Source organism: Carassius gibelio, chromosome B18 (genome assembly GCF_023724105.1).
Source record: "Carassius gibelio isolate Cgi1373 ecotype wild population from Czech Republic chromosome B18, carGib1.2-hapl.c, whole genome shotgun sequence".
Lineage (NCBI taxonomy): Eukaryota > Metazoa > Chordata > Actinopteri > Cypriniformes > Cyprinidae > Carassius > Carassius gibelio.
In genome coordinates this window covers 15,782,475-15,795,372 of record NC_068413.1, presented here as the reverse complement: position 1 = coordinate 15,795,372, position 12,898 = coordinate 15,782,475, and the positions used below count along the sequence as shown (strand labels likewise).

The window sequence follows — 12,898 nt, the reverse complement described above, 5'->3', positions numbered from 1 at the left end:
GTGGACTTTATTTATTTAAAAATATGTTAACCCTTTATTCACTTTAGTATAGGGACCGATTCTCACTATTAACTAGTTGCTTATTATCAATTGACTGTTTATTAGTACTTATAAAGACCATATTCTACATCCCTAATCCTACCCAATACCTAAACTGTATAACACCTTCCTTTACTAACTATTAATAAGCAGCAAATTGGGAGTTTGTTGAGTCGTTGTTAATGGCTTGTTAATAGCAAGAATTGAACTATAAAATAAAGTGTTATCAATCCTTATATTAGGTATTATTGATAAAATAAAATAGTATAAAAATAAAATAAAATGTATTGCTTGTTAGAAAACATTGGCTCTATTTTTTTGACCAAATTATATAATAAGAGAAACTATGATATAAAATACTATTTTATTTTATCCTGTTTGTTATTCTATTCATAGATGTTATATTTAAATAGGCTACATTTGAATTTCAGCGTGCTATCACAAAACCTAAAATGTGAGAGTCGGGGAGCTTAACATTCCAGGCTTAGAATTTGATCAAATGAGAAGAGAGGAATTCTGTTCCCTCTCCCGCATGAAAAGAAAGGGCATATTTGATATCTCTCACTCGTTCCACAGTGTTCACAGGTCTCTCTGTGTAACCGCCAGTGTACTGAGTCTGGGTTCAGAGTCTGCTGGTCTCGTACCGAATGCACCTTTACAATTCAAAACCGTCTGTCCAATAAGAGCCATAGTCGCAAGGGACATTTGCACAATAAAGACTGAAAGGAGGGGGCAGGCCCCTTCCCCAGTCATTTCCTCCCCCTTCTGCCCATTAAGAGTAGATAGACTACTGCCATTGAGAACTGATGCGAAAACAAAACCTCTACCAGAGGACCCCCACTCTCACTGTTGAGCAGATCACTGGGAGGCCCATTAAATGTTAGTTAAACCTCTTTTTAGAGTCTACCAAGTCTGAGATTACATATTCTCTCCCAGTTGCGATTTGTTTGTTCTTTTTCAGAGAATTAAACCCATCAGGTATAATTTTGAGACAATAATCAAGAATGACTTATGTTGAGATGCCATATTTTTGTAGTTGGTACATGCAACATATGCTGACATATTCACTTTCACAAAAACATTGTTGACATTTCAAATGTATATTTAGTCACTGTCAATGAAACAAGTACAATTCAGCTGTACAACTGTCTTCTGATAATATTTCTGAATATTACTTGTCTTTTGAACCTTTATCTGCATCTTTTAGATACGTTTTCTTACATTCAAGCACCTTTTTTCCTTATTCTACCCTCCTTTCCCGATCTCCAAAGTACTATGGCCTTTGGGACCCTGAGAAGGTGGCACCCCCGATGCACTTTGTCTTCTGACTGTGATGTTTCTATAGTAATGGGGATCCCTCCTTCTCATTCTATCCATAGGGGCATCGGTAGACCCCCACTGCCATGTCATCGTGACAAAGCACTCCCCCGAGAGGTCTGTGGGATGTGGATTTATGGGAGGAGGGAAGAATACAAAGGCTTTCCAGTTGTCAGGAATATGACGGTGGTGTCAAACGCTTCAGGTGTAGGACAGCATGAATAATGTGATGGATTACACAAAAATGCAACGTGATAAGAATGTCCATCTTCGTGTTGTGTAAATAAGGACATGTGTTAAGAGACAGGTTAAAGCAATGAGCATAAAAACACATGGACATTTCAATCAGTTCAAGTTTAATTTCTGCTAACATCCTCCTTGGCAATCAGATCTGAGATCAGAAATATAGCGCATTTAGAATAAATACTTCAAACAAAACAACTCTGCACATATTTCACTTCTCTTTAGCCCCTGACATCCATTTGAAGAGTTTTTTTTTTTTTTAACTGAGATGAATGTCATATTGTTCCTCAAGGTATTAGCAGCTCTCTCCCAGCGACTCTCTTCCTTCCACAGGCCTTTCCCTTTTTTCTCTGCTCTGCTCTCGGCCCTCAGAAAGTGCTTACAGAGATGCCAGGAGATCCCAGAGTGAGAGTCTAGACCCACAGAAGGAGAAGTCCTAGCCAATCCATGTCTCAAAAGTTCCTCATTCACACAGCTGTTAAAGAATGAGCCCTAGAAAGAAGACCAATGGGTTTCTTTTTTTTTTTTTTTTTCAGCAAAAAATTTGACTTATAACATAAAAAATTCTAATATTTATTATTTAATAATTTTGATTTAAAATGTAATCATTTGTATTCATGTTTCCAGTTGCTTGTGATCAATATGTTTTAAAAATCATTTTGTAGAAACTGCATACAGAAATGCAAAGACCAATAAAAAAAAAAATAAAAAAAAAATGGGTATAGTACCAAGTAGATTTTCTCACTGTAATTAATACTTTTAAGACTTTTCTAGGCTTAGAAACAACACATTTGAGATCCCCTGATATTTCCAGCTTTTCATGATAATGTTCTGTGTTAAATTGTATGATATTAGATCTAAAGTGGTGGTTCTTAACCAAGGGCCAGGACTCACTAGAGGGCCTCAAAACTCAAAATCATTTATAATAATTAAAGCATTAAATACAAGCTAAACAAATCAAGATATTTCTTATTTCAACTCCATTCAACTGGATCCCAACTTTTTTTGTCTTTGAACAGCTCAGGCTTACTAAAAAACAAGATAGATAGATAGATAGATTGATAGATAGATAGATAGATAGATAGATAGATAGATAGATAGATAGATAGATAGATAGATAGATAGATATTAATTTTACAATTTTACAAGTGTAAACATTTTTACATCTGGAAAAGTCATACACATTAATACAATCTCATAACTCTGTGGCCACTTTTATAATAAATATACTTCTTTATATGTTATGCATAGCTTGAAAATAATAAGGAAAAATGTTTGAGTATAAGTAAATAAACAAGGTCTTTTTTTGAAAACTGTTGAGGAGAATTGGGTCTTGCAGCCAGAAAGGCTGAAAACCACTGCTCTAAAGTGTCTTTCTTCCTATCAAAGGCTCTAATTTGTCAAGAAAACAACTTTCACAGTGGCATCTGACCCTGTGCTAATCTGGTATATCGCACCTACCCTGTTAACCGACACCAGGCAGTGGAGGGTCTCGCTCTGTCGGGCGATCAGTCGGAGCCACACCGTCTCAGCTGTTGACCAATCCAGTCCTGCCCTTCTGCGGTCAGCTCCACTCCAGCCAGACGCACATCCAGAAGGGTCACGGGCTGACCCACAGAAGCCAGTGTGAGTTCTCATCTCTAGCCAACAACCCTTTTAAACGCTAGATCAACGGGACTCTATTTCAAAGGGCTTTTACGATGGCAAAACAGTTAACGGAGCCAGTTTAAAGCAGAGAGACATCTAAAGGATTTAAAGAAAGGATCATTTTCTGTGGTCTGGGAGGACCATTATGTAAACGAGACCAATAAGGTCATGCTATCCTGAAGAGTGTTAGTCTCGGTGGTGTACTGGAGAGAGCTAGATACGTCCATATGGTACAAGCACCAAGAGGTCAAGCTTAATAAGAGGCCATCTGTGAATCACAGTGACATTAACAGATATAATCGTCTTGGCTATTCTTCAGGGAGTTGATATGTGACTGGTATCGCACATTTAGATCGCATTTTGAAGGCATGGCGGGTCTATAATAGAATTATTCTGACTGTCTCTTTCCACTAACTGATTTACAGCGATCCATTTAAAAATATTAAAACGGCATCTTGTAGATGTGCAAATGTTAACAACTCGGTGGCAATTTGACATAGTTCTTAAACAATTTGAGGTTTTTCTGGGTCTGGAGTGTAACCATAGAATGACAAGAGAGATAAATCCCATGTGCTTCGTTGACTTAAAGGGTAGTTCACCCAAAAATGAAAATTTGATGTTTATCTGCTCACCCCCAGGGGATCCGAGATGAAGGTGACTTTGTTTCTTCAGTAGAACACAAACAAAGATTTTTAACTCAAACCGTTGCAGAGATGCACAATTATGAAAACTGATAAAATTGCTGTCTAAGAGAAGAGTCATAATTGAGAGCAGCTGTTGAGATGAAGACTGTGGTCCCGGAGACAGCTGTGAAATAAATGTGCAGGCCTACTGAAAGAACATTTAAAATGGGGGCAAGTGGTTCCTTACGTTTAGTAAGCGGGCGACTGAGCAAAGGGACATAAATTAGAATGTGTCCCACTTCAAGCCCCTTTTCGGTAATATTTTTTAGTCTTCTTCTGATACTGATGTTTCCCTCAATGAATCGTGCTGGAATATCAGCTGCAGAGCCAAATTTTGTAATCTGCAAAACAAAGACAGGAAAATTTTAAGACGAAAAAATAAAAACATTAACATAGTTCCAGGGCAGTAGGAACCTCTGCTGGTGAATGCCATAACTGCATCGTCATATTGGAAGAAAGCATGTTTTCCCATTAAAATATCAAGCATAACATGTCACAATTACCTGACAGATAGCAATAAATCAGTTTCCCTGAGACAGAAAACAAGTGTCTGTGAGAGCACAATGCTCTGCAAACAGCAAGAAAAATACTGTAATATACCGTGGCTAGCTGGCGTGTGCAGTGTTGCCAACTAATTTTCAGGGGAAGTTGCTAAAGGCAGGACAAATTATTGCTAAAAGTTGCTAAATGACATTGTGATTCCACTGCACAATGCATCATTATGTAATCACAACTCGAAAATGCACTGAATATACAATCAGATATTTTAAATCTCAGCAAAAGAAATATGATTATGAATAGGATTTGAAATGTTAATTTGAATCTGTTGGTAAAACTAAAATATTAATATAATAATAACATATTGTTTAATACAACTAGTGCTGTCAAACGATCAATCGTATCCAAAATAAAAGTTTTTGTTTACATGTGTGTGTAGGCTACTGTGTAGCTATATTTATTATGTCTATATAAATATACACACATACATGTAGAAAGAAAATTATATATTAATATATATTGTGCGTGTGTGTGTGGGGGGGGGGGGTATATACACAATACATACATGTAAAAAAAACAATTTAGCTTTTATCACCACCCATTCAATTCAGTAATAATTCAAATCGACTGAACGGGTGGTAATAATAGCTCTAAAAAAAAAAAAATGGTAGCCACGCCCCAATATAAAAACGAAGACATTAGCATTAACACTTTCCTCAAACTTACAGAGAAATAAAAGCATGTCATCAAGCATGTGTTGCCTTTTTACCAGTCTAATGCTCCTAGCTATGATGAAAAGACCCACGAGACCAAGACATTTGCTGATGTTCTGTTGGCGAGCATATTAAAATATACAAATATCAACATAGCAAAATATAACATTTATTGTGTCTTGCATGGATAGTTGGCATATAATTCGTAGTTCACAAACTCATATCTCAATACAGGGAGCTGTCATTTTTCTACATCATTAAAATTAAATAAAATGACACAAAAGATGTGCAAATCTGTTACTTAACCGGACGAACGTTAAGTTATCGTAAGCAAACTGTGATATATGTACAATGATATTATTAGAGAGCTTGTTCTCCCCGTTCACATCTGAAGGACCCGAGCCTGCAGTCGGAAAGAACTACAAAATGAAGCCACGCCCACTGTTTAAGGGTAGCGACTTAGGACAAAAGTGAAACGCGTTTTCAGTATCACATGTACAAACTGTATAAGGGAAATCCTTAACACAAATGGGTCTGATTTCCTTTCATTTATTTGTATACAAGTTATGCATTTTTTTTTTTTTTTTACGCAGAGATTGGGAATGTTGATAAAAACGTTCCTTGGAACAGTTTACAAGTATTTACAAAGATCAAAGTCACACTGCAGCTTTACCCTCTCCTCAAACTTCTCTCCCCATTATATGACACAAATTAAGATGGACGCTTAATGAAGAGTACAAATATAAAGACATTTGCAAATTTTACAGTGGGTCACATATTTAGTAATACAGTACAGTATTTTACAGGGATCGTTGACAAAAAAAGAAAATTCTGGCATTCAGTCCATGTTCTGTCAAACTCATTTGGCTTTTTGGAGCACAAAAGAAGATTTGTCAGTATGATAGCCTCAATCATCATTCACTTTCACAAAAAGATGATGTAAAAGTAAAAATGAATGGAGACGGAGCAATAAATCAAGCAAAAATGAAAATGCTGTCTTCATTTACTGAACCTGAGTTTCTTTTTTCTGTTGAACACAAAAAATATATATTTTGAAGCATGTTAAGAAACAAACAGTTGACTAGACTTCCACAGTACAGCGAAAAAAAAAAAAAAACAGTTTATCAGCATTATTTAAATTGCGCCTAATGTCCCCTCTTTTATGTTTATTAAAGAAAGTCATACAGTTTTGAAGAATGGAGATGAGTAATCAATGACAGAGCTCTCAGTTTTGGGTGAACAATCTCCTTAAATATTCCATAGTCAGTGAAAAACAACTTAGTAAAAGTGCTGGTGATTGTATATATATCCCAGTCAATGTTTCAGTTGTAAACTCTAAGCATTCCTCTCCACTAGTCTAAATCATTTACAGAAATTCTAATGATTAACTTTGACATGGATTTAGTGCTAACAAAATAAGTTTCATGAATAATAAGTTCAGTCATACACATTCAAAATTAATTGAAATCACTGGCCATAACAACAGAAAAGAAAAAGCAGGGGAAGAAAGTGGTAATAATAAATATAGTCTTTGACAATATAATTTTTTTCTGGCCTTGCAGAAGTTATAGTTCAATTTCTTCACCTCATTTTTTATCGATACCTAGATCATTTAAGGTAACAGTGATTATATAAAATAGAAACCAACACCGAACATAATGGAAAACAACATAAAACCATTTCAACTCTAGAACCAATTTCAATAGTACTACAACCAGTTTCACTCACAGTTATGTCAATGATGAGACAATTTTGGTCTATACACCTAAAGAGCTCAAACAGAATTAAGTCTTTCTGCAGAAAGAGCATAAAAACTGAAAATATGAATTTTGCAGCAACTTCATCATACATATGTCATGTATAATATATCAGTCTTTTTGGGAGAACCTTGTATGATATTAGAAACAGAAAAGCACAAGGCACAGGAACTCAAGTATTTAACAAAGACAAATGCTTGATTAAATAGGCATCTGAAGAGTGAATGTCATGCCATTACTGTGTATCATGTACTTCACACGTAAGCTAGTGCCATCTCTAGATGTACAGATTTCAATTTGGCATAAAAGCTCTGATGCTTGGAGATAATGGAACAGATATGCCAAGAACTGAATAGAACAGTATATTCTACTATTTCTGTCCTCAAAGTGTTTAAGCCTGTCTACAAGCCTGCCGTGGGATGACAAAAAGAAGTATTCACTCAGAGAAGGAAAGAGAGGGCAAGCCATGAAGTAACTTTACAACAAGAGACAGAGTCCAGTAGAGATGCTATTTGGCCACCCTGCAATGCCACGCAGAGGGGCTCTCTTCCTGTAACCGCTTCATTTTTTTCCCGAAGAACATCCACCAGCAGAGACCGATCACAACACACACCACAGACTCAACGTAGTAACCGTCCAGCGCTGTCACACACGTGCCCCCATCTCTGACACAGAGCTGAAGACAATATAAGAACATGTTAAAAATGACAGACATAGTTAAACGTCACCAATGAGTAAATGCCTGGGAATGGGATTCGATTAAACACTTACCCCTGCTTCTTCAACCGAGCCGCACGTCTGTCCTGGGGCTCCCTGGCACTCTTTAAAGGTGAAAGGGTCTACCAGCCACAGAGCTAGAGTAGAGGGCCAGTTCCCTCCTAGATTAGTCACAGTGTTTAGAAGGGTCATGTAGGTGCCCCCTATCACAGGGTCACTGACCTTGGCGTGAAAGGCCATGCAGGCAACATACATGCTGTATAGTGCCACCTAGTGGAGAAAGACATTTCACAGTGAATACACAAACCTAAATAATTGCTGATCAATTAAAGGGGGGGTGAAATGCTATTTCATGCATACTGAGTTTTTTACACTGTTAAAGAGTTGGATTCCCATGCTAAACATGGACAAAGTTTCAAAAATTAAGTTGTACGTTTGAAGGAGTATTTTTGTTCCAAAAAAACCTCTTCCGGTTTGTCACAAGTTTCGGAAAGTTTTTTTCCAGAGTATGGCTCTGTGTGACGTTAGATGGAGCGGAATTTCCTTATATGGGTCCTAGGGCACGTCTGCCGGAAGAGCGCGCGCTCGCGTATAGCGAGGCTGAGCACAAACATTTCACTGATCATCAGAGCGATTCACTGATCAGAGCGAGAGCGTCGCGAAAAGTCACTAAAGAAGTGTGTTTTTGGTTGCCAGGGCAAGACAACCCTGCACAGATTACAAAAAAAAAGGGACTTAAGAGGCATTAAGGGCATTAAGGGATCAGTGGATGGAGTTTATTTTTACAGAGCATCAACGGAGTTGTGCAAGTGTTTTTGTTTGTTCCCTGCATTTCGGATTGCACATCGTTTATTTCTTAAGGATAATGCAGTCCCAACGATAAAGGGTCACGATCGTGTGTTGGAACCGCAGGCGGTGAGTAAAACTGCTTCAAATATCTCTGTGTTGTTAACTTAGCTATCAGCGCGTAAGCACATAAAGTAAACAACATGCGATGTTGTCATCAAACTGCACTTTCCACATGTACAGCTTAAAAAAAAAAGAAAGAAAAAAAGACGACATAAAGTGGAACTTAGTCATTTTCCAAAACCGCTAAGCAAATATATACAGTTTCAGTACATACCACATAGAGACGCCTTTGCTGATGCTGCTCGTTAAATTTCAGCCATTGGATCTGTGTCACAGCTTCCAAACGCTCTCGACGCAAAAGCCTACTGGCGCTCGTGATTCTTTAGCTCCGCCCACACGTCACGCCTCTAGGCGCTCGTGTTTTTCCAGGAAAAATCGGTACAGACTATCTTTCTCTTATAAATATAATAAAAATAAAGACTTTTTGGAGTTATGAAGGATGCAGTACTACTCTATAGGTACTCAAGATTAACAGGATATTGAGTGAAAATGAGCATTTCACCCCCCCTTTAAAAAAAAAAAATAGCCATCACACGAATGCGGTTTTTGTCCCAGTGGCACGAGTGCAAATCTGATTTCATACAACAGTTCAGTAAATAAAGTTAATATATTGTGTTGTTTTAAACACAGTTTTGTCTATTTTTGCTCAGTTTTGCCAACAAAGATATTACTTAAAGCCACGGCACAACTGTTGCGCGTCTCCGAGCAACACAGCGGTGATTCTGAATCAATCTGCGTTTTGAACAAATCATGTTAACCAATGATTCAAAGGGCCATTCATAGAGAGAGCCGTTTACTTCAGAACTGAATGAATCAGCCGTTTGAACGAATCAAATGAATGAATGAATGAATAAATGCATGACTCATAAAGACATTTACCGCCACCTGCTGGTGGCTTTAGTTTCTTATTAAGAGTATTATTTCATTTAAAAATAAACAAACTTTAAGGGATTATTCACACCTCCAAAAATTTAATTATGTCATAATTTACTCAAACCTGAATTATTTACTTTCTTTTGTGGAACACAAATAAGATATTTTGAAGAGAGTTGGTAACAAAGCCATTTTGGTTACCAGTGACTTTCATTGCATAAAGGGAAAAACAGACAAAAAAAACAAAAACAAAAAAAACATATACAGTGCTTTTCAAAAGTTTGGGATTAGTATGATTTTTTTTTTTTTTTTTTTTAAGAAGTCTCTTATGCTCATCAAGGCTGCATTTATTTGATCCAAAATAGAGAAACAAACTGTAATTATTGCATTTTAGAATAACAGTTTTATATTTTAATATACTTGGATAATATAATGGATGAAGCAAAGCTGAATTTTCAGCAGCAATACTCCAGTTTTCAGTGTCACGTGATTCTTCAGAAATCATTCTAATATGCTGATTAAAATCAATGTTGAAAACTGTTGTGTTGCTTAATATTTTTTGGGACCTGTGATACTTTCAGGATTCTTTGATGGGAAAAAAAAAAGGTTTAAAATGTAAATGTTGCAATATACACTACTAATCAAAGGCTTGGGCTCAGTAAGTAGTTTCTTTTTTTTAAGAAATCAATACTTTTATTTAGCAAGGATATATTAAATGGATAAAAAGCAATATAAGACTTATATTGTCAGAAAAGAGTTATATTTTGAAAAAATGCTGTTCATTTTTACTTTTTATTCATTAAAGAATCAAAGAAAAAGTATCACAGTTTCCAAAAATAAAATTAAGCAGCAGAACTGTTTCAACACTGATAATAAAGCAGCATATTAAGAATAATTTCTGACGGAACATGTGACACTGAAGACTGGAGGAATGGCTGATGAAAATGCAGCGCTTCGTCATAGAAACAAAATATATTTATTAAAATATGAAACCAATACTAGAAATTGGAATATATTTTTTTTTTTTTTTTTTTTTCTGATCAAATAAATCCAGCCTTGATAAACATAAAAGACTCCATTAAAAATCTCACTGAACCCAAACTTTTAAACCACAGTGTACATTTACCAAAAACGTCACTGATCAAACTGCAGACAGAGTTAATGTAAACTAACCTGATGTAGTGCATAGCTCAGCAGCACAACAGCATAGTAATACACAGGGAAGCCTTCCTCCTGCCGAACACTGGGGGTCCACCAGACCAGCAGGGCATACTCCAAACCAATCAGCAGCCTTTGAGGAACACAAGCCACAGCTTTCCTATTACTCTACCCAATGCATGCATTCCCTCTAATGATTACACATGCGGCTGCGGCTAATCTGCTGTACGTCACAGCTCTTAAAGTCAAGAATCCAGAGATGTGTGGGGATTTAGTTTGTACCTGAATGGGAAAGCTTTGTAGAAAATGTCAAGTGGACGTGGTCCAGCTGTGTATTTACTAATAAATAGAGGCAGCAAGATTTGCAGAGGCACCATGGGAACCGCCAACAGAGCCAGCTGCTCTTTAGGAACCCCAGCTTCCACTAGCTTCAGCCCCGTCACGGCATCAGCTGCCGAGAAACCGATCTGAAAGTAGTGAGGAAGAGGAATGAATTAGACTGATTTGCATAGAACTATTATTAAGTTACAGTAGTTAAAACAACAGGAAGATGACTAAAGTAAGGCTCGGCTAAGTGCCATTACCTTAGCAGTCAGCAGAAGGACACAGAAGGTGAAGACAGTGGGCATTTTAATTATGGAGAGCAAATGTTTGTAGGTCTCCATAACACTCTGTGTCTCCTCTTTAGGCTTCTTCTTAGCATGATGCTGTTCGTTGTTTTCTTTTTTCAAGAGAGCAACCAGAGTGGTAGACACAATGAACACGATCCCCCAGAAAAACAAGAAATCTGAAAGAGAGCAGAGCAAAGTATCAGTAAACCTGCATCTCTAGTCACATGACTGCATTGATTTAGGTCGATTTAATAGTGAAAAAAAAAAAAAAGTATATTGCCAGATGGAATCAGTAAGATTTTTAAAGCTTTTGTTGTTGTTTTTTGTTTTGTTTTTAAGGTCCCTAGAGAACATCAAGGCTGCATTTATTTGATCAAAAACATGATATTGTGAAATATGATTGCGATTTAAAATACTGGTTTTGCTTTTTGATATACTTCAAGATATAATCTATTCCTGTGATGCAAAGCTGAATTGCTGAATGAGCGCTGCTTAATATTTTTCGGAATCCTATTTTAAGGATTCATTTTTTAACAGAAAGATCAAAAGAACAACACTTATTCAAAACGAAAACGCTCTGTAACAATAAACAAAGATTTTACTTTCACGTTTGATCGGTTTAATGCATTCTTGCTGAATAAAAATATTTTTTTGGTAAAAAAAATAAATCATATATATATATATATATATATATATATATATATATATATATATATATATATATATATATATATATATATATATATATATCATATTTTTCGGACTATAAGTCGCATTTATTTAGCACCAAGAACCAAGAGAAAACATTACCGTCTACAGCGAGAGGGCGCTCTGTTTTCAGTGTAGACCCTCTGGTGGCTGTAGATGGTAATGTTTTCTCTTGTTTCATGTCTCTTGGTTCATTTCTCTTGGTTCATGTCAAATTCATTTTGATAAATAAGTCGCACCTGACTATAAGTCGCAGGACCAGCCAAACTATGAAAAAAGTGCAACTTATAGTCCGGAAAATACGGTATATATTAAATAAATTGTAAAATATACCTGAGAGTGTTACAATGCCCCGCTCCTGAGGCTCAAACCTCAGATACTTGTTGCAGAAATCAGCAGACTCCAGAGCCAGGAACAACACATTTCCTAGGAAGTATCCAGCCGTCTGACCCACAGAGTTACAAGTGGAAGCATAACCCACATTCTCCCTGGACAGCATAGTCAAAGCCCAGCCATCGACGGCAATATCTTGCGTGGCTGCGAGGAAAGCCAGCATGAAGAAGACTGCGGTCAGAGTGATCACATCAGGCCCCTTGTGTCCATCGGTCTGAAGCATTGCGTCCACCGAGACGGACAGGTAAAGCATAAAAAGACCCAGCAGGTACTGAGTGGGCACCAGCCACGACTTCCTCCTGCCAAACTTCCGCAGGTACAGCGAGTCCACCAGGGGAGCCCAGAACAGCTTTAGACTGAAGGGCCAAAAGACAAAGCTGAAATAGGCCTGGTCCTTGTAGCTAACGTTCTTACTCTGCATGATGAGCGGGATGCTCCCGGCCAAGCCTAACGGAATGCCCTGAAGCACATATAAAAACAGTAACAGGGCCACATTGCCCAGTTCTCCTTTAATTCCGTGACTCGCATTCGTCCGTCCATCAGCTCGTTCTGAGCTTGGCAGAAGAGCCTCCCCGTCATCCTCCACTCCTAGCTTGGATTCCCTTTCACTCTTATCCGAGTTGGACACCACA

The 12,898-nt window shown here is 37.3% G+C and overlaps 1 protein-coding gene and 1 pseudogene across 1 annotated transcript in view; both read right to left on the bottom strand.

The window, feature by feature from the left end:
* Nucleotides 1-1,712: 1,712 nt before the first annotated feature.
* LOC127977098 (protein C3orf33-like) lies at nt 1,713-7,146 on the bottom strand (annotated as a pseudogene).
* The window catches only part of LOC127977764 (acetyl-coenzyme A transporter 1), an 8,317-nt gene continuing 1,092 nt past the window's right edge, over nt 5,674-12,898 (bottom strand). The window contains exons 2-7 of the mRNA XM_052582881.1: nt 12,207-12,898; nt 11,139-11,341; nt 10,837-11,021; nt 10,570-10,687; nt 7,669-7,884; nt 5,674-7,573 (exon numbers count right to left, since the gene is read on the bottom strand). The exon at nt 12,207-12,898 is cut by the window's right edge and continues 92 nt beyond it. Coding sequence (XP_052438841.1) covers nt 7,406-7,573; nt 7,669-7,884; nt 10,570-10,687; nt 10,837-11,021; nt 11,139-11,341; nt 12,207-12,898 — 1,582 coding nt within the window. The 3' untranslated portion in view covers nt 5,674-7,405. The remainder of the gene's footprint in view (nt 7,574-7,668; nt 7,885-10,569; nt 10,688-10,836; nt 11,022-11,138; nt 11,342-12,206) is intronic.